Source organism: Borostomias antarcticus, assembly GCF_949987555.1.
Source record: "Borostomias antarcticus genome assembly, chromosome: 9".
NCBI lineage: Eukaryota > Metazoa > Chordata > Actinopteri > Stomiiformes > Stomiidae > Borostomias > Borostomias antarcticus.
Genome location: NC_140242.1, coordinates 25,549,588 through 25,572,087, shown reverse-complemented (window position 1 = coordinate 25,572,087; position 22,500 = coordinate 25,549,588). Strand labels below are relative to the sequence as shown.

Below are 22,500 nucleotides of genomic sequence, written 5' to 3'. Positions count from 1 at the left end.
GTTTTACGAGCCGACCTGGCGTGCTGTAGCTCTGTTTTGGGGCCACGCTGAGGGGCCGCTCTCGTAAAAGCTGTTCTGTAGCGCAACGCAGCCCGCTGCACGGGAGCCCACCCAGCATGCACCTTGCCTCCAGCCAGAGTCGAACTCAGCCTCGCCCCAACCTCCCAGTCTCCTCTTAAAGGGATAGAGTATATACCATCATTTTTTAAAGTCAAACTATCGTCAAATCCTTAACCTTGTGGGGACCTATTTTCTCTATAGAAGTAGGAGGGTGGAGCGATACTACACATTACCTACCTAATGTATTGCCTGTGTTTACATTCGTAGCTAATGTGAAGTATCACTCCGCCTTCCTACTTCCACAGAGAAAATAGGTAATTTAAGTAAATGATTCAGGAATAGTTTCACTTCAACAATCATGGTATAAACACTCAAATTAACACCCTAAAGAGGGTTCTCATATTTTGTTAGCTTTGTACACTGTGGAGTGTTTAAGTGATTTTGGCAGCGGGATGCTAGCTGTAATCTGTCTGCATTGCGCCACTATTAGCAAGACCCAACCAGAGGGCAGCATGGAAGCAGCTGAAAATCATCTCAATCAATCAACCATAATGGCCAAGTCATAAATGAGGCCCTAGATTCCAAAATTACAGACTTTCCCTTTAATTCTGCAGCCCTGTGTTAGCACAGTCATTATCAAGCAGCAGTGTACTACCAGGGAGTGGGTGCAGTGCCCTGTGTTAGCACAGTCATTATCAAGCAGCAGTGTACTACCAGGGAGTGGGTGCAGTGCCCTGTGTTAGCACAGTCATTATCAAGCAGCAGTGTACTACCAGGGAGTGGGTGCAGTGCCCTGTGTTAGCACAGTCATTATCAAGCAGCAGCGTACTACCAGGGAGTGGGTGCAGTGCCCTGGTTGGCACAGGAGGGCGTTTAGCCGGCGCCGCTGCCGTCGGTAGCCCTCGTCTAAAGCTCTGGCACAGCTGAGAGCCAAGTCTGCTCCAGTCACACATGCACACACACACACACACACACACACACACACACACACACATAAACACCTACCCACCCACTCACACACACACACACTCACACACACACGCACGCACACGCACACGCACGCACGCACACACACACACACACACACACACACACACATAAACACCTACCCACCCACTCACACCCACACACACACACCCACACACACACACACACACACACACACCCACCCACCCACCCACCCACCCACCCACACACACCAGTCTGGTATGTTATAGTCAACACACACACACGCGCACACACCCTCCCAGTCTGGTATGTTACAGTCAACACCGACTGGGTTTCCTCCCAGGCCGGGCCGTGACTCTCTGGGTCGGCCGTGTGTGCGGTGCGAGGGCGCCCCTCCACCCCCCTCCCCCCCGTGCGCGCCACGCGCCCCCGTCGGGAGGAATCCAGCTCCACCCAGCCCTGCTGGACATCAAAACACAGCACTTACACCGACATTAGCCCTATACACACAAACGCGGGGCGCTCGAAGCAGCGGCTACGCGACTCTGACCGCCGCGTTTATGCCCGCGCGTGAACATACGCACACACACACAGACGCACGACACACGGGGATAAAAAAAATAACAGTTGCATTTTGACTAATCTCCTCAACTCCGTCCTCCCCCATCACAATCCATCTAAAAGCAGTGCTCTCTAGTCGAGCATCTAGCCCGTATTTGACTGCGTCTGAGAGGACTGATTCCTTCGCAGCTTTCAAAACGGCGCTTTTTCAGAATGAACAGGGAGCTCTATGTTTGTGTAAGACTTAGAGAGACAGAGAGACAGAGAGAGAGAGAGAGAGAGAGAGAGACAGAGAGAGAGAGAGAGAGAGAGAGAGAGAGAGAAAGAGAGACTGCAGGTTACAGCAGGAGCCGTACACAATCACATTCTCATACAGTGGCTGGCACTCCCTTAGACAAACACAGACCCACGCCTGACCCCGTAAATATAACACACACTTTGTATGACGCACCGCATCAACACACACACACACACACACACACACACACAGAACAGCTGCACCGTCGAAGCTGTGGATGAAGACAAAGTTTGGAATTCCAGCCGCCTTAGGGGCAGATGTACGAGCTTTAAAACTCCTCTCTTTCTCACAACCCAACCTCCACAGCGAACACTGAAACACACACACACACAGACACACACACACACACACACACACACACACACACACACACACACACACAGAAAGACTCACCATTGTGGGAGGACTCCTTGCTGTCGGCCACCTTTCTCAGCGCTGAGGCGATCGCGTCGCCGGGAACACGAGGACTCTCAACATACTTGGGCTTCCTGATTGGACCTAGAGGCAGAGAGAGAGGGAGAGAGAGAGAGATAGAGTGAGAGGTACAGAGAGAGAGAGTGAGAGAGATAGGGAGAGAGAGAGAACGTGTGAGGGAGATAGAGTGAGAGGTGGAGAGAGTGAGAGAGAGAGAGGGGAAGAGAGACAGACAGAGAGAGAGAGAGAGAGAGAGAGAACGTGTGAGGGAGATAGAGTGAGAGGTGGAGAGAGTGAGAGAGAGAGAGGGGAAGAGAGACAGACAGAGAGAGAGAGAGAGAGAGAGAGAGGGAGAGGGAGAGGGAGAGAGAGAGAGAGAGAGTTCTCGCTGGATTAACATGTTCCAGATGGGATGGAGGACGAGGAACAGGAGTGTCCTAGTGGGGCGAGTTTGGCAAAGCTCTCACTCCTGTACACACACACACACACACACACACACACACACACACACCGAGGCAGGCCAGCAGGCAGGCAGCTCCCGGGGCTGATAGCACTACTGTGAGTGTCTCAGTAGCACGCTGCTAGCCAGCACTGAGAATGTAAACTACAGCAGGAAACCACAGCAATTAGCCCCTTAGGAACATTACTTTACGTGTGTGTGTGTGTGTGTGTGTGTGTGTGGAGGGGGGGGGGGGGGGGGGGGGGGAGAGAGAGAGAGAGAGAGAGAGAGAGAGAGAGAAATAATACTAGGGACAACTGTTGCAAATGCTTAATATGAATTAATGCTGACAGAAAGAGAGAGAGAGAGAGAGAGAGAGAGAGAGAGAGAGAGAGAGAGAGAGAGAGAGAGAGACAAGTGAGCAAAGTGAGCATGTGTAAGTAGGTAGTTATGCGAGGTGGCGGCCCCCCCTGCTGTGAGAGTGAGAGCAGCGTAGGAGGGCGTATCTGGGACACGGACAGGTTCCCGCGGCGACGCTGTGTCCTGCTTAGTGGGAGCCCGGGTTAGCGCGCCGCTAGCTCCCCTCTCCGCTTGTCTCTCTCCTCTCCTCCCCCCCCTCTCTCTCTCTCTCTCGTTCTCTCCGACAGGATTAGAGGAACCGGTCTCCCCCAGTCCCTCCCCAGAGATCAACGCTGAGCACGGACCCCCCCCCGTTTCTGTTGTGTTAACCCTAACGCAGGTGTCCCCCTGCTGCCGTTGGCCCTTAGCCATTCTGCGTGTGTGTTTGTGTGTGTGTGTCTGTGTGTATGTGTGTCTACTATGCGAGTCTTTCTGTGTGTGTGTGACTGCTATTATTCTCTTCCTCTTATTGCGCTGTTAACATCTGACCCGTCTCCAGTTAACTATGAATTATTATTTTGTATTATTACAGCCTGTACCCTGACTGCCACGCAGAACCACAAGAGTTCACAGCAGTTCACTATTTACTGTACACTACAGCTTGTGGCCATCAGTAATCACTGGTCACTGTGTTATAACAGAGCACACGACGGGGGAGAAAACCAGCTTTAAATGAACAACGGAACACGGAACGCCTGATAAGACGGAGCGGAGGGATACTCCAGATCTACGAGCAGCAGCTCTCTGACCCCCAGAGCTGTAACTCAATCACAACCTCGCATAATCAGATGACTCTGCATGTGTAACTCCAGCCATAACACAGCAGATTAGATGAGGAATGCCAGATAACCCATTTTTCCCCAATACCACATCCCCCCCCCCCCCCCCCCACCGTCAGATGGAACAACCCTGCAGCCCACAGCTGAGATCTTGGGCCGAGATACTTCTGTGACCGGGGGTGGGGGTGTGGTGTGTGTGTGTGGTGGGGGGGCGTTGTTGTTACAGCAACCATGGCCAAGACTCTGTTAACGGTGTGACTACGAAAGAAGCAGGCGTCTTCAGCTCCGGCTGCAGCTTGATGCACACTGCCATCTATGGATGCGTGACATGAAATGCATTGAGAGCTTGGTGAGGGAGGTGGAGGGTGGGGGGGGAGGGACACAGGACCTGCCGCTGTCACACGTGGTCGTCGTCTGAAGGAGAAGGAGAAGAAAAAACGTTCCAAAAATAAAGAAGATAAAGCAGGCTGCTGCGTGTTTGTACGGTTGTAGGAAAAAAAAAAAAAAAAAAAACTCCTGTCTCGCCAACTTTACAGTGGAAACTCCATCAGAGAGGCTCCGCCCCTCGTTCCCTGGATCCGCGCTGTGCCAGGGAGACGGTTTAAGAGCTCCGTCTTCATCATCCAGGCCCGGGGGCTGGATCTGCATCAAACACATGGGAGCTACCAGCCTCTCGCCCCCCCCCCCCCCCCCCACCATCGGACATCTGTGTGTCTGGGTTCCGCAGACGAGGGAAAGGCTGACCAGGGCCAGCCAGGCCGGCATGGTGTCTGGGGGGGGGTGGGGGGGTAGAGAGTCTGGGTCTCGTCTGAGGCCTCCGTTCATCTCAGGACGGTCACGCCGTACCTTTTAGTGCTAAGTCACGCACAGCCAATTAGAGAGAGGGAGAGAGAGCCTGGGACGGAGATAGAGAGAGGGCTTGTTTGTGAGAACAATTAGTCACGCACGGACTAATACGGCCACTCGGCTTCGTACAAGCGTTTCGTCGCGATGCTACGAGCGTCGTGATTTCGGGTAATGCAGACCGTGTGCTTTCAGGTTTACGAGGTGATCAAAAGGGAATCCACACAGCAGCGAACACAGACGCCTTTTATCAACGGCTGCCCGCCTAAAGACTGACCGAGCCGCTCTGCACTTAAGACCTGTCCGATGAGCAATCACACTGCTTAAAGGAGGATTCAAGTCTATGATTTTGTAGCCTCTGAACACATGTAATGTGTCTTGCTTACAATTTACTTGAACCAGACCAGAGAATTTCGTTATTTTTAGCAATAAGTTCCATAAACTGAATGTGGTGGTTATAGACGCTGTTATTTTGAAAGACTCAATTGACCAGCATGCATTGCGCGAAACTGCTATCGGGAGGAGGCGGACGGAGTTGGAATTCGGCAGAACATCGGTAGCCATCATTATCTCTCGAGCGAACATTTGTCACTCAGAACATTTGTCAGGCCCTGTATCTAGCTATATTTGCTATTGAAGAAAAACACTGACAATGCCAAAATACTGTGCAATTTGTAGAAGGATTTACCTGCACCGGCGGAAGTGAGTTTCCATAGGTTGCCGGAACACCGCAAAAAGTCCAAAGAACCCAGTTAAATACAGCATCTGTGCATCAGTTGTCATCTTTTGTGTGAGTGTGTGCGATCGCATATTTTATAACTTCATAGGGTGGGCTAGAGCTAGAGGGTTAGCATGGCTAGAGCTAGAGGGTTAGCATGGCTAGAGCTAGAGGGTTAGCATGGCTAGAGCTAGAGGGTTAGCATGGCTAGAGCTAGAGGGTTAGCATGGCTAGAGCTAGAGGGTTAGCATGGCTAGAGCTAGAGGGTTAGCATGGCTAGAGCTTGAGGGTTAGCATGGTGCACTCCAGTCCCCGTCCTCCTAGACGTTTCTTTTTTTAGTCCTCGTTATTTTACTTCTGGTGATTTGTGGACGCGTTTCGACGCGGCAAATCACCGGAAGTGCAGACTTCATGAACACGCTTTGTTTACATGGAGAAACTATAATTAAGAAAACCACATTTTTCTTTATTGTTTTGTGGGTGTCTAGTTGTTGAGCCTAATGTTGTTCTAGGATGGAATTCTCCTTTAATAAGCATGACAAAGGCTTGAGAAAGAGAGGATGAGCCGAAGGACGAACCAAGGGCAGACCGGGCGCCAGAGCTCAGTCTCAATGGGGGCATATGAACTCCATAAGGGGGCACAATTATCATTAAGTATTTTTGATAATCCGATATGCTATTGTGTTCGTGCAGCACTGACGCGCCTAGCCTACTAACTAGACTACAGCCTACTGAGGTTACATACTAAACAAACTGCTCTCAGATAGATAGATGTAATATAACCCGATGAGGCCTAAAATTATTAGAAGGCAGCAAGTTGCATTAATTACGTGGAGAGATGCAAAGTTGGTGCAATGCAGACATTCACTGAGATAATTGATACCAATCAGGCGCACTTGCAAAGTCTTGTCAACAGATGGCTTTAGAAAATGAATAGGTGCCAGGGATAGCCTACAATGACTGACTGGCAGTAGCACGCTATCAGAGCACGCTATCAGTAGCACGCTATCAGTGGCACGCTATCAGTAGCACGCTATCAGTGCACTTGCAAATAAAACACAGCATGACCGATGCTATCACCACGTTAAACTAACCATCGGCCAGCCAGATACCACATCAGTCCTCATCATTTAACATGCGGTCTCCCTCTGGCTCAGCTAAGTCGAAGCAGGCGTGTCTGAGTGTTGAATCTTCTCATCAACATGTCCTTGCGTTCATCCTTGGACTTGTGAGTAAGGGCCTTTTTGGAATAAGCTGAGCCGTGCTGGGTTTGTGCAGCAGTATCTACACCGATGGAGAAAACATTTCTAAGTGTTGAAAAGACGTCTTCACATGTCGCCTCGTAGGCCTACATAGTTATGAGATGTGATGACAGTCGGCATGGTCTGGAGTGAACAGTGGAATGTTAGAGAACGTTGGCGTTACGTTAGAGGAGTACAGTAAGAGGCTGGCGATTTAAGCCATTTCCAAATATCCATTGTTAATACTGTAGAAAAAACCTCTCTACTCTCCTACTGGGAAAAGCTCGACTCAACTCCTGTAATGGCAGCAGGCCACAGCGGGGCCCCATCAAACCAAAACAAACACTGTTTCTCTATTTTAATGTCCTCATTTATAAGGAATATGAAGTTAGTATTTAAAAAATTCTAGCATAAATAAATACATAAATAAATATATGTGTCTGTGTGTGTGTGTGTGTGTGTGTGTGTGTGTGTGTGTGTGTGTGTGTGTGTGTGTGTGTGTGTGTGTGTGTATATATAAAGCCAGTGGGATGGGACTAGCAACTTTGTGGGCAGCCCATAGCGACAGGGCTGACCTTTGCTTGTTCTCATCCTGTGCGGTTTGCCAGAAATGAGCACCAAACACCTACCTACCCTCTCTCCTCAGCGAGGGGTGGAGGAGGAAGGAAAGACACACACACACACACTCACTCACACTCTCTCACACTCACACTCACTCACTCACACTCACACACAAACTCACACACACACACACACACACACACACACACACACACTCCGCATCCAGCTCTCTCCAGGAGGGAAATCACATTTTCTCCGGGAACCAATTAGAAGGCATTAGAATGCATGAGCCTCGCCTCTCTCCTGGTACCCCTCGCTGAGAAGACGAATCTTCTTCTTCTCAGCTGGACGACCTCCAAAAAACAAACAAACGTCAAACCCTCGCAGAGGTGAGAGGCATGAAGAATTTTAAATTATAGAACTGGAACACGGGAAAACGCAAAACAACAACAAGCACACAATAAGGGAGGCATGGAGAACAGAGTGGGGACACGACAAGGTTCCTGTTCATTCTAGAGGGTACTGATGGTTCAGGTTCCTGTTCATTCTGCAGGGTTCTGATGTTTCAGTTCCTGTTCATTCTGCAGGGTTCTGATGTTTCAGTTCCTGTTCATTCTGCAGGGTTCTGATGGTTCAGGTTCCTGTTCATTCTGCAGGGTTCTGATGGTTCAGGTTCCCATTCCCTCAGCAGTTGGGGCCCCTGAACACACGGTGTGTCTGAGAGATGAGAAGGACCCTGACAGGACAGGGGAGACCAGACAGGACATGGGAGGGAGAGAGAGAGAGAGAGAGAGAGAGAGAGAGAGGAGACAGAGAGAGAGAGAGAGAGACCGTCTCTAAGGAGAAGCAGTCAAGTGTGATGTGACTGTGGGACACTTTGCATATTGGCTCTCTCAGTGAAGCTCGGAAGGCCATGACCATGAAGCTGTCACATAGCAGACCACACACACACACACACACACACACACACACACACACACACACACACACACACACAACTCCTTTACTGCCCACAGGCCTAGGCTACATGAGGATGCTCAAACACTGAAATGATGTCAAAGTTTAGTCTAGTAGTCCAGAAGAGAAACAAGTCATTTTTCCCCAACATTCTTCATGATGGACTCTTGACTTCTTCACATTTGCAGCTAATCGGCAGACACAACCCGCTCTTTGTGCCGGCTAGAATAAGGCGGCACAGACAGTATCCTCCATTCTGTCCAGAATACGTCAGCCAACAGCTCGCTGCTCGAACACAATAGATTTGAGACAGGCATAAAAAATTTAAAAAAACGAATAGAAATTCAGGTTTGGGCAATAATATGCTTCAGTGTGTGAGAACAAGGGAGACTGTACAGAATAGTAATACGCTTGAATATACCCCAACCTACTATTCGCAGACGCCATCATTGTTGGTAATGCAATTTCTGAGCACAGGATGGGGGATAAGCAGAATGTGTTTGCGCTCCAGTAGGTGTTAATAGTCATGCCTGTTCTCACACTCGCCGGGTTTAGGCGGCGTGGACATGAATTATGCATTCCCTGCTGGAGCCCGTTCTCCGCTCATCTCTGCTGGAAGGGAGCCTTGCATTTCTGTGCAGTCTTAAAACAAACTTTCGACCTCGCTCGGCGGCGGCGACGGCGGCGGCAGACGCCGGCCGCGTCGTCGTCCGCCGACATCTGGGATCGGGCAGAGATGTCCCCGCGGGGGGAGATGAAGTGACGAGACCCGGTTAGTCACAGCCGGTCAAGCGGTCTGTAAGTGGCTGCGTCTACGTTCCTGATCAAAAGGTTCTACACATGATAAGGAGTGAAGCGGAGTGGAGAATTGGATGGAACTTCTCTCTATGCCGGTCCATCAGGACACCTTTCAAAGAGACGCTTTCTGGCATAGCAGCCCCCTTTCTAGTCCCGGTTCCCTGAGAAAGAACATCAAGAACCCCCCCCCCCCCCCCCCTCATTGCTAATGCCCCCCCCACCTCCCCCCCCCCCCCTGAGCTCAGGAAAAGGCCTCCTCAAAGGCTACGCCACAGGCTTTGAAGTCAGGGTCCGTCCCCTCGACAACGAGAGAGAGAGAGAGAGAGAGAGAGAGAGAGAGAGGAGAGAGAGAGAGAGAGAGAGGCGGCCGGGCGAGTGTGATGATTTGTCAGGCCCGTCGATAAGCTGAGGTAATGACTGATCTAAAGAGCTACTTTTTTAGGTGGGGCGTGTTGTCTCATCCATTAGCACAGACGTTTGAGCACGTTTAAACTTTAATGGCGCTTGAAATCAAACTCTTCAAAAAAAAAAAAAAAAAAAAATCTGGGGGATTTGGAAGGGAGACAAAAAGACATTTGGCAGCGAGACACGATCATAACCGGAGAAATTCACATTGGGGAAAAACATTTAGACCGAGGATATTAGAAGTCTGACCCTTTGATGAAAAGATCCCTACTGTATCATACTCAAATGACTGACTGCCCCTGCCTCAGCTCGACCATTAGCCATTACTGCGTATCCTTGAATAACACATTCCATTCATGTCTGCGGTTTAATTATTTAATATACAGTAGATACAGAACACAGGGAGCCATGGTAACATCATAACTACTTGATCAAAAGCCAATAGCTGTGATGCAGGCCGCTATGAAATATTCTGTTGACATGAGTCTAATCTTCCTCCCGTTGCCCGTGGTGCTAATGTGCTGTGGAGGGGGTATCTTGTCAACACTCCTTCATATCAGACTGCCAATATTTCCTGTTCTTGAAATCCCTTTCCCATCCTAAAATCAATACTCCCTTGAAGCAGTGCTGTTTTACATAAATCTATTTTCCGTGTCCAGATATCTCATCCCGACAGCGTTTCTGAGACCCATTAAGATTAAGAAATGGGTCAATACACAACTTGAACTACTGGATCAGGATCTTGTGCGTCTATCAGAAGGAGGTAGGAAGGATGGAGGCTGCAGCTGAAGAGGTTATTGGATTAGGGAACAGATATGAGAGTCCCCCTGGGTATTGTCTACGTCTCTCCCTCTCTCTCTTTGCCTCTCTCTCTCTCTCTCTCTCTCTCTGTCATTCTGTCTCTGTCTGTTTCCCTCTCTCCACCTCACTCTGTCTCTCTCCACCACTCACTCGCTCTCTCTCTCGGCACTCTCCATCTCTCTCTCTCTCGCTCTCTCTCGGCACTCTCCATCTCTCTCTCTCTCTCTCTCTCTCTCTCCATCTCTCTCTCTCTCTCGGCACTCTCCATCTCTCTCCATCTCTCTCTCTCTCTCTCTCTCTCCGTTTCCGGAGGAGACTTTTTCCAGCATTTCCAGTGCCAGCCTGTCATTCCGCCCGCTAATGGGAGAAGAAGCAGCGGTTCACACATCCCCCCTCATCACTCAGGGCCGCCGCCCGCTGAACTCTGGGTGAACCGCGCGACCTCCTCCTCCTGGCACCGGCTACAAAGAGTCATCCACTCTGAGATAAGAGACGGAGGAGGGACCGCTATCCCCCCCCCCCGTCCAGACCGGGGCCCCCCGCAACACGGGGTCCTCCTAGCGCGGGGGCTGAGGGCACCTGGAGGGGTGGCGGGGGGGTGTCTGAGGTTCAACGTTTCTTTTTGGGGGTTAAGATCGGAGAACCGAGGGGGAGGCTTCCTCCGACGCGACGTGTCGGGACCGCAGGGCTTCGTCCGGCCGAGCAGCACGGACGGCGACAGAGCGAGGGACTCGGGAGAAACGAGTCCCCCGACGGAGATACCCGACCCGCCCGGCGCCGCCCTTCCGCAGACCTGGACATCTCCTCTCCCCGGTCGGGCAATAGAAAGACGGCCTTTGAGCCGGAAGACCGCCGAGAGGACCCCTATCCTCCTCCTCCTCCTCCTCCTCCTCCTCCTCCACCTCCCCCCCCTCCACCTCCATCAAAGCATAAAAGTTAAAACGTTTTCCATGTGAAACGTGCGACGGGGGACATGACTCTTTCCCCCCGAGCCTCATAGATATACTGTACGCGCTGATTAAAATTATAAGCTGCGCCGGAAGCCAATAAATATGATATGAACTGCCGTTTTATGTGTCCCTATAGGTTCCTCTGAGGCTAAGTATAGAGCTGACTGTTGCTCACCTGACTCGGAAACGTCCATACGCCTAAATGCTCCAGGGGAGGGGGTGTGAGAACCCCCCCCCCCACCCTACCACACACCCAACCCCCCCCAACACACACCCAACCCCCTCCACCGCCTGCTGGCCAATGTCAGGAACACAGAGAGGAGTGACTGTGCATTTAAAGAGTCTGTGTTTGAAGGCGGGGCTTGTTTGAGTATTCCTCAGGCCCCCCAAAACTGTCTCTGGGGAGCGTTTAGCGGAGACTCGACGCTCGCTCGGAATCCGCCGCCGCCGTGCGTGACCTTGAGGACGAGAGAGAGAGAGAGAGAGAGGGCGAGAAACAGCCCGGCCCGGCAGGCGGCGACGCAGTGACCCGTCACGGCCAGCGGGGGTCACTGTGGAGTTGCCCGGGAGCAGGCGTCCCACAGGCGGCAGCAGCAGCAGCAGCAGAGTAGAACGGTCACCATTACAGTTCGGGGAGGTTAAGCTGATCCCTGATCTGGCCTAGGGGTGGGGGGGCGTATCCCGGACCCAGACCATACCACCCCCCCACCCCCCCAGCCCCCCACCCCTCCCAACTCCTCCTCCTCCTCCTCCCCTGAGATTCCGGGCGGAACCTGTAAACTGTTAAAAATAAAAAATAAAACGACGGTGCTGTTGGACACATGTTCCGAGCGCGGCCGTTTCATCGCAAAGCTGCGGCTTAGCTGATCAAAGTCGCCAGCAGCCGGTCTGCGCCGGCACCGGGGGTGGGGGGGGTGGGGGGCGAGGGGGGGCACACAGGCACACTTCCGTCACGCTCCTCATTAACCCAGCGTTTCTCTCGTTTAGCATGAAAGGGCGCGGGAGCGGCCATTAAAAACACAAGGCCGCCCTGCTGCGGGGGTGGTGTAGATTATCCAAACTGTCAGGAAATGAACAGAGAGAAGGAGCTCTGGATCTGAGTAACCACTTCCTGTATAAAAGGTTGTTGTGAGTGGATGACGAGGTGGGAGGATGAGGGGGCAGGGGGAGCTGGCTAGGCCAATGACAGGCGGACTAGCGTGGGGGTGACACAGGAGCGTGAGGGCGTGACGGGGCCGGTCACACTCCCCCTGCAGGCCTGCCGTCTCGCCCCGGGTGAGGGGTGTTCTGTGGCGGTATCTCCGGGCGTGTGGCGGTATCTCCGGGCGTGGTTCTGAGCTGGCTGGATGAATCAGGGTGGTCCGGCTTCAACCACGGTGACTCTCCCGCCCCCCCCCCCCCCCCCCCCTCTCTCTCTCTCCCTCTGTCTCTCTCTCTCTACCTCTCTCTGTCTCTCTCTACCTCTCTCTCTGTCTCTCTACCTCTCTCTCTGTCTTGTCTACCTCTCTCTCTCTCTGTCTCTCTCTCTCTACCTCTCTCTCTCTGTCTCTCTCTACCTCTCTCTCTGTCTCTCTACCTCTCTCTCTGTCTCTCTCTACCTCTCTCTGTCTCTCTCTCTCTTTCTCTACCTCTCTCTCTCGGTCTCTCTCTACTTCTCTCTCTCTCTGTCTGTCTTTACCTTTCTCTGTCTCCCTCCCTCTCTCTCTCTCTCTCTCTGTCTCTCTACCTCTCTCTCTCTCTCTCCCTCTCTCTCTCTGGTGTGACGTCTGCCTAGGATGACAAGTCACCGGGTCATGGCATTTCTCCTTTAAAATAACATGTGTGAACTAGAACAGAATCCACACACACACACACGTGCACACACACTCTCCCCCGGCAGTCTGTCTCTTCGGCTCAGCTGGGCATCGAGGCTTTTTCCCAGCGAGAGGGAAGACATCTCGATCCGGCAGCCCGTGTTATTATTGTTGTGCTATGTTGTTATTATTGTCGTGCTATGTTGTTCTCGTCTGCGAGCCGGGGTGTTTCCTACTCTATGTGTTTATTAACTGGAGGTGTGATCTCTCTAGCCCTGTGGGGGTTTTCACACTTACCTGTGAGCAAGGAAGAGAGGGAGTCACACCCCCCTCCCTCCCTCCCTCTCCTCTCTCTCAGTTTCAGGCCGCCATCTTAACTACGCTCCGCGGTGTGTTGTGTTTTTTTCTCCTCCTCTGTGCCTGTCCCTCCCCCCCATCCGAGAGGGCCCTCGTGGGGACGTGTCGGTAACGAACGCTCCCTTTATCTTCTCTCAGGCTCCGTTCACCTTCACAAACCTTCCCTTTTTCTCTCCTGCTCCTCCTCTCTCTCTCTCTCTCTCTCTGTCTCCTCTCTCTCTCTCTCTCTCTCTCTCTCTCTCTCTCTCTGGCAATGTGCTTTCCATCAGGAATCCCTTTGAAGGGTTTAAAACAATCACGGCAAATACCAATGGCCCTCATGGAGGCTGAATGGAAGAAGGTGATTTTTGAACTTGAGTGGGTGTTGGCTGTGCTGCTCGGGCAATCTGGGCCTACTGTACATGGCATTTAGACCAGACCAGGCCTCCACATTCCTCTCCTGCCTCGCAAGCATTATAATATCCTTCAGCTTCAGAACAAACCACGGACAGCAGCCTCTCTTATTCTCTTGCTTCACAAACTACAGAGTAAGCATTTTTTTGCCATCGTCGTCCTGTGAGGTACATTTGCATAACATATGCCGCTTTTATGAGGTTACCAGTCCAACGTTACTCGCCTGGAAGCCCAGTCTTTCTAGCAAAAAAGAAAAAAAAAAAGTGTTTTTTTCTTGAGAAAGACTGGCTTCCAGGCCAGTCCACTGTTAGAGGCAGAGAGCGTCGTGGAGGGATTTGGGAGAAATTGGAGATGAATTGGGAGAGCGTTGGAGGTTCGAAAGGGAAACAAATTGTCCTGAAGCAACCACACTTTGAGAAATGAAAACAGTGGTGATCAGAGGGGACTATTCCCAAGATAATCTGTAGCTGGAATTAGAGCAGGATACTGCCCATTAGAAACCTCATTCAAAACAGACCAAAACACTGACCAGGCCGAGCCTAGATACAGATAATCCTGGTTTGGAGCCAGAGGGGTCCCGCTTAAAACAAAAGTAGCCTGCCTGCCCCCCCCTCCCCCCCACACACACACACACACACATCCAGAAGAACATTTCAATCAGAGAATCGAAGTTCAGTCACAAAACGTCAATCATCAGTCCAATATCCCAGAGACCTAGTAGATCAGATCTTTTATGTGATCTACTATTTATGAGCTTCTGCAGCGCAGCGTCCAAAACCCTGAGGCCCGACGACGGGACCACCCGGGCCAAAAAGCCGACAACATCTCGCGTCTAAAAAAAGCAACATCAAAGCGGCTCGAGCATCCGACCTCTGGAAACAAAGGCGAGACGCGGCACGGACCGGTCCCAGATGTGTGTGGGGGGGGGGGGGGGGGGGGGGGGGCGCACTCCTGACTGGCTCCTTTAAAAAGGCCTTCTATCCTCTTTGCTAACTAAGTCAGAGAACACAAAGGGCCCCGGTTGAAACGAGTCCAGAGGTACGACTGTCTCGGCCTCTTTGAAGGTTGAGCAGCTGTCGACAACCTCGTTCTCCGCATCGTTGGGGGGGGGGGGGGAGGGGGGGGAGGGGGTTGGAGAGGACGAGCCAATTAAGACACTGTGTACACACACAGCCATTAAAAGCCAATAGGGTGTAGACAAGTGCCGTCGTTGTAAGGAGCGCCATCGCGGCAGAAGCTGGTCAAATACGGGGGAGGGGGAAGGGGGAACCAGTCTCTCATAGCCAGCCCTACCTCCACACTTTGTTTACGCTTTGCCGGCTCTGGAGAAAGGTCTGTCTGGAACTCAGTACCATTCGGAGATGCGTGCCGCGATACAGACCCGTCGCCACCGATTGGGCGGTAATAAACGAATGACGAGGCTTCTCCCCAAAACCTGCGTCCGTTGAGTCGGACCAGAATGGAACAAGCAAACCCTGCACCGGCGCGCCTCCTGGCTCAAACACGCCGTAAAACGGACTACAATCATTAGCTAGGACTTTTCCTAACCAGCACTGGGCTTTTATCTTATCTTATCTTAGGGGATATTAGGGGATGACAGCGGCATGCTGCGTGACATGGTTGGAGAGAGCTCCAGAGACCGTGCTGCTTTAAGGATGAAAGCCTCCTCGGTCCCCGCTGACAGCCCTGGACGCTCAGACTCTGACGACACCTGAAGAGAGACAGGACACCTGAAGAGAGACAGGACACCTGAAGAGAGACAGGACACCTGAAGAGAGACAGGACACAGCGCGCTCTAAGGCCAGGTCCCCAGAGACGAGCAGGGCCGGCCGGCGGGGGGGGGGGGGGGGATCAGAAACAGCAGAGAAACATCTGAAGAGGAACGGTAAAAGCTTTGGGCGCTTTTAGCCTGCCTTGGTGGATATGGCGGCGGGCTGCTACGCTGTGCTGTGGAGTGGCGCTGAAAGCAGGAAGGTGGGGGGGGGGGGGGGGGAGATGAGGGTTACGAGGGGGAGGGGGGGGGGGGGGCGGTGCCCTGGGGGGGGGGGGGGGGGGTCTAGTTGGGGCAGGGAGGAGGGGCTGAGCTGGGGTTTTCAAGGTTCAAGATGTCTTTATTCGTCACCTGTAACGTACGGGTGAGGGGTGAGTCCCTAGATGGATTATGACAGGATGGGCCCCTGGGAAATGACACGTAAAGGCCCTCCCCCTCACCCATTTCATTTATCACCTTTTTGAATTTGCCCAATGAGACAGCATCCAATTTGCAGATCATTTGAGAAAACTCGCAATGAAAGCAGCTTTTACCCAGCTTGGTTTTGACTCGAGGGACCTCCACTCTGTGGGAAGGACTTGCTCTTTGGATTTCTCCCAAAAAGAGTCAAAGGGCCCATATTGCACGGAGTACTCAGCCCCTCTAAAGTACTATAAATACACACTCACTTAAAAAAGCATCATGATGGTTTCTTTCTTGTGATGTCTTCAAAGTGAATATTTAGGCTATTGCTTCAATTTCTCAGCAGGATTTCGGGGGCTCTGGTATTGACCAACCAGAAACCTCAACCAGAAACCTCAATTGCCTCACGAGTTTAAATAAAGGTTTGAATTGAATTGAATTGACACGAAAGACTAAACCCTTTGACTATGCGACAAGAAAGGGCCCTCCCAGCTCTTGGGCCCCTGGCCCTGGCCCCGGCAGGCCCGTTCGGTAGTATATCTTTGAGTGAGTTAAGGTAGGACGGGGTAGGTTGAGGATGAGTGCGGGGTTAGGGTCAGGTGAGGTCGAGTTGAGGTCTTGAGGTGTGGTGAGGTCAGGCGGTTAGCGGTGGGGCAGCCTACCTGGTGACCTCTTGCTGGACCGCAGGGGAAGCATGTAGGACTGTCGGGGCAGCAGCGGCGAGGAGGGCAGCGACATGGACACCCCCTTGGCCAGGCTGAGCCTGAACACATCCTCCTGGGCGAAGGGGCGGACCCCGCCGGGCGGGGCGTAGGGGTGGACGCCGCCGGGCGGGGCGTAGGGGTGGACGCCGCCGGCCTGATGGGGGTGAGGGGGTCCATCCGGCTGACATCGTCTCTGGGCGCTGTGGGCGTGGACTTCAACCACTGGAGAGAGAACGAAGACAATGGCGGTTAAATAAGGACATGATCACCCACTACAGTCGACGTAGTGCGAAAACTCTTCAGCAACACCCCGGAATATCTGACCAGTCTTTAGTTCTCGCCAGGAAGTGCAGGCCCGCCGAACTGAGATAGTGACCGCATATCAGAAATCTGAATTGGAACCAGCAGGATAAATAACGCGTGACTTATGGCGATTGCATATTGCTGAGAAGCCTATCCCTTCGCAGAGACGGAAAATCCTATTACAGAACCAGACAGAGTCTAGTCCCCGTAGATCAGACACCGCAGGGCTCAAACCCCGTTGGCTTCTGGGAGCCTAATCAACCTGAACGCGCTCAAATGGCAGAACGAAAGCCATCCCCTTCCTCAGAGGCGGCCGGCCTCCCTCCATCCCTCCCTCCTTCCCTCCCTCCCTCCCTCCCTCCCTCCGGCCTCGGCGTCCTGCGCGGTCAGCGCCGTCTCGGCTTCGGGGAGGGGGCCGCGCCTCTCCGACCGCGCCGTGAAATCACCCTGGCGTTCCCAGACGCCTCCGGGATACGGAGAGGTAAAGGGCTCTCATATCGAAGACTGATCAGCGGGAGGCCGAGGCCAACACACACGAAGGGGAGGGGAGGGGAGGGGGGAGAGAGAGAGAGAGAGACAGAGAGAGAGAGAGAGAGAGACAGAGAGAGAGAGAGAAAGAGCAGAGCCACATGTTGTGTAGTCTGACCCGAGGTCACGGACCTCGCCGCTTATCTCGCGCCCGGTGGGACTGACGGGGAAGGACAGACCGTTCGCGGGGTAAATACGGCCGGTGTCATGGACCGCGGGGGCCGAGATAACGCGCCCGACTCAGCGATCACACCGACTCCGCGGCGAGGAGAGATGAGAAATTCACACCGTCTCCCTCTAATAACAGGGCGCGGCGCTTCATCCACGACTGCTTCTCCCGCGCTCGGTCTAATACGTTTATTTAGGCGGGCGCCGGAGGGGGTGGTTGCAGTTTGAGGCGGCTCAAACCTGCCGATGTTGACGCGGAGTAATAGCCCGCTGCTGAACGGAGTGTGTGTGTATCCGGGCGCGGCGCTCCCCCGAGGCTGACGGCCCCCGCAGCTGATAACCTCACCTGTGGGAAAGTGGCCTTTCGCGTCTCCCGTGAGCGCGCTGGCCTGATAAGCCGTCGAGGGAACCCGCTGTACTTCAAACTAGCCTCGTGGGATAATCGCGAAAGCATGACAGGCTTGTGGAGCGTGGTGTTGTCAGGGCCGCCATGTTGCTTCCGCTGTCAGGGGAAAATAAGGGTCAAAGTCGCTGCTCGCTTCCCTTTTTCTCTGGGGAATCGCTGACTCAGTCAGCGTGACCCTGCATGGCAACATGGCAACATGGCAACCGGTTTTGGAAACTGTTGTTGTCGTGGAACGGAGCAGTCATTCCTACCGTACTGTCTACCCTCGTCTTCCACCGTCTCCTCCTCCACGTTTTAGGCCAAAGCCAACACTTCCTCCGTCTTTCCTGTCACGTTAGAGGGCGCTCTTCCCACAGGCCTCTCATTCCGGTGTTTTTTTTTAGGCCGAAGCCAATTCTTCTGTGTTCCCCGATCACGTCCAGAACACCGTTTCCCCCGAAGCGTCCAGTCCCCTCTGAGGTTCCCTGTCTCTGCTATCACGTCCGTTCTTCCTCTGTTTGACAAGCCCAGAACGTTCCGGACTCCCGTCTCCGGTGTGGCCCCCCCTGGGACGACCCGCTAATGAGTCCGCCCGGGGGTCTCGGAGCATCCCCTCCACCGCCCAGAGCTCCGGATGGGAAGCGCGGACCCCCCCGTAATTGCCGCCATCGCCTGCCGGCTGGAAACGCCGTTCTGGCGTGGAGGCAGAGAGGGAGCGGGGCGGGCAAATCGTATTTGGCGCAGCGTGGAGGCTAACGGCGCGTCCCTCTAATCCGTTAAAGCGCGCGGACGATCGACCCCTGATGGTCCGCCGCCGCCGCCGCCCCAAGCGCTCGAGGTTCTGGATCTCGATCACAGACGGCGTCGTACCGCGGACGGGCCACAGGCCATCTGCTCGATCGTGTCCGTTCAGCAGATTTAAAAAATGACGACGGCGCCCTGGAAAACCGATCGCAGAGGCCGGGCCGGGGTTGGCGGCGTGTCGGTATTTAGTCAGAGCTTAGCTAGCTAACATTGGCTGCGGTCGGCCTGGGGGGGGGGGGGTAAGTTGTGTAATCAGAAACAGAGCTCTCTTCTACAGCTCCCACTCAACCTCGCCTCACCGCGGGGGTCACAAAGCTGTCCTGTGTTTAAAAGGCCTCCTAGACAAAGAAGAATGCCAGAGACAGGAAGTGGCCGGCCCCCCAGCGGTGGCATCGACACCTCCGCAGGCCTCCAGACTCTTTTCCAGACACTTGTGAAGTGTTCCAGACCGGCTCTGGCCCCCGCGGTCGGTCACTCTCTCACTCCCGGCTGACCTCTCTCACCCCCGCCCCCCCCCCGCCAACCGCAAGCGCCATCACGTTCCATTATTCATCAGGTTCCACACAAAGCAGATACGACGAAGACGCGTCATTCCGGACCCGGCCAGCGAAATGTCACACTCACTGCACTATGCATGGCCGCGTGGATATATGACCTTTGTGTGTGTGTGTGTGTGTGTGTGTGTGTGTGTGTGTGTGGGGGGGGGGAAAAAGTCACAGACGTCGAACCGGGTGACGCCGTTCGCAGACACTCGGATTTGTGACACGTGATGACGTCCAGTAGGCGGAGCGAGCGGCAAACGCGGTACTGGTGGCCGACGAGGAGCCTGTTTGAACAGTCACAGCGAAGCACTGCCATGAATAGAGCTGGCTGATCCCAGCACACATGAAAAGGAGGCCCTCCTCCTCCTCCTCCTCCTCCTCCTCCTCCTTCTCCTCCTCCTCCTTGCTCTAAAGGCGCTCATCCAGACCTCAGGGACTCGTCCCCCCCCCCGCCCCCCGCCCCGCCGAAAGGCAAACTGCGCTCCTCCGGCATAATTACACATTCCTACACACGGGTAGACCCCTGCTCTTTCAACGCCGTGTTCAGGATAGCGTTTGGCCTACGGGTTATTTATCTACGCGGAGAGGCTGAACGCTCTTGCCCGGCGGACGGCTGATTGCGGCGCGCTGTTAGTAGTGCGGTTTTGGCATTTCACCTGTGTGTGTGTGTGTGTGTGTGTGCGCTGCGAGGAAGACTGGATAAGTACTGGACAGTCTTCATCGCCTGGTACCGTATGCACATGTGTTATGGAAATGACCGATGAGGGGGTCAGTTGATTGGAACAGGACCTCACTGGAATATGTAGGGGCGGGACCTATGTCCACCCTCCCATTGCTCTCTGTAAAGCGCATTGTGTTGCCTCTGTGTACGAAATGCGCTATACAAATAAAGTTTGATTTGATTTGATTACTAAGCCACCGCTGGGCGCAGAGCGGTAACCATGTCACTGTGTGACACTGCCTCAGGAGAGCGCCCCGGTGTTTAACGACGGGGGGGGTAGAGGGGGAGGGCGGGGAAGGGCGGAGAGAGAGAGGGAGAGAGAGGGAGAGACAGAGCTCCACCATTCATGCAGAACCCCGAACTGCGAAGAGTTACAAGGGTAATTAACCCAAACACCACTGTATCACAATGCAACTGTTGAGATGTAGCCATCAGGGAGGAGGGTTGTATTTCACTAGGGGCTGTCTGGGGGGGGGGGGGGGCAACCCCCTTTCAACCCTCAACTCCCAATATGAAGGGGGAGTTATGGCCCCTGGCTTGCACCAGTAAAATGGCTGACATTCCTTCACTCAGGGCACAAGGGTCCATTCTGGCGCTTCAAGTGCGGGACCTCTCCACGATGTCAATATCCTCATTGTCGTCGTACCTTTCCGCTCGTAAAAAAAAAAAAACGAAACACTGACTGGCAGTGCTGAATGGCGGAGCGTATAAACCCCCAGAGCGCTGCTCGTTTGTGTGGCGAGCGCCGCTGGACGCGCGGGGGCCGAGCACTTACGGCCGCTCCGGAGATTATGACAGAGGTGTAATTAAGGGGGGGGCGAAGGTTTGGAAAACGAGAGGCGCCACATAAAGACGCTGCTAAAAAGCGCTCTCCGTCTGGACGGACGACGGGGGCGGGGGGAGGGGGAGGGTACGGTGACCGCTCTGCCCTCTGACCAGCGCAGAGAGAGAGAGAGAGAGAGAGTGAGAGAGAGAGGGAGTGAGAGAGAGAGAGAGAGAGAGGGGAACGCGAGCTCGGCCAGCGCTATTTCAGTCGCCTTTTCCTCAAGTCCTGGTCGAGACGAGGCCTGCAATTTCAGCCCCTGCTGTGGTCAAGAAAAATCAACTCTTTCTAATTATACAGTGGCCCCGAGACGATGTGGAAATGATTACAGCCCTTCTCCTGCTCTCCTCATCAAAGGACAGGACTCGAGGCCAGTGTCCTGCCCAAAACATAAACTTGATCAGGTTTCACAACACATTCAAATATCAAAATGAAAGTGAAAATCAATTACTTGACCGGATGAGCTCCGGTCAAATTCATATCCTAGGCTACAGTATCCACAATGACTCTGCAGAAAGATGATGGATGAGAATAAAATAATGTGTGTTTAGCATTTAAAGGTGAAGCTTTAATTTAAACTGTTTCAATACAACCAAAATTACCTTTTGTTTTATCTGAACTTCAAGTACTGTATAAAAAGTCCACGAGCAAAAAACAATTTATCATTGAAGCCAATGTACACAGTCGGTGGCCTCAAAATACTGCTATCAGCAGTGAACAGTAGTCATCCCAGCAGGGTAGTCCTACAGTAGTTCTATATTCAGTCACGCTGGCAGTGTGACCAGCCACAAGCGAATAAAAGTCACCCACGGTGAATGTAAACCCATTCCCTTTTTTTTTTATCCTGCGTGGTTTACGAGTCCCATTTTCCTCCTTCTAGCATGTGAGGTGAGGTGAAAAACGAAAATGTCTCTCGGGGTGTAATTCTGGACGGCGTCGCCCGCCGCTCCCAACTACATCTGTGGCGGTGGAATGTGATCCGACCGTCGCCGTGACGGACGGGGCGAGGCGGAGACCTCCTACCGGCCGCGACGGAACAGCCGTGGCCGCTCTGACAAAGGGGATCTAACCTTGAACGGGGACGAGCTCACACGCCAGACAGGAAGAAGACGGTTAGCATTCAAGCGGTGCCACTTGGCTCGCCCGCACGGCCGGTTGAGATTTACGGCAGCCTCCGCGCGGGTGTTGCCTCGTTTACGCTGGAGGAATCGCATTCGCCCTGCCGGCCGCCGTGATTTAACGCCGTCTCTCGTGACCTGACGGATCATTTTCACGTACCGCCGGCCAAGTCTCGGCGGAGTGACGTTCTGCCTGTGTTCTGAGCGTATCGTGGGTGTGTGCGTGCTCGTGTGTGTATGTGTGTTCGTATGTGTGTGTGTTGGTGCATGTGGGTGTGCGCGTGATGGTGTGTGTGTGTGTTTGTGTGTGTGTGTGTTCGTATGTGTGTGTGTTCGTGCGTGTGGGTGTGTGCGTGTTCGTGTGTGTGTATGTGTGTTTATGTGTGTGTGGGTGTTGGTAAGTGTGTGTGTTCGTGTGTGCGTGTTCATATGTGTGTGTTCGTGCGTGTGGGTGTGTGCGTGTTCATGTGTGTGTGTGTGCGTCTGCGTACACTAACCGTCTATTAGCATCTCACT

General features: G+C 53.3%; 1 protein-coding gene across 1 annotated transcript in view; it reads right to left on the bottom strand.

Moving 5' to 3' along the window:
- The window catches only part of LOC311312929 (protein TANC1-like), a gene marked incomplete at its 3' end in the record, with an annotated part of 118,509 nt that overhangs the window by 60,094 nt on the left and 35,915 nt on the right, over positions 1-22,500 (bottom strand). The window contains exons 3-4 of the mRNA XM_084442937.1: positions 16,551-16,814; positions 2,261-2,365 (exon numbers count right to left, since the gene is read on the bottom strand). Coding sequence (XP_084299063.1) covers positions 2,261-2,365; positions 16,551-16,814 — 369 coding nt within the window. The remainder of the gene's footprint in view (positions 1-2,260; positions 2,366-16,550; positions 16,815-22,500) is intronic.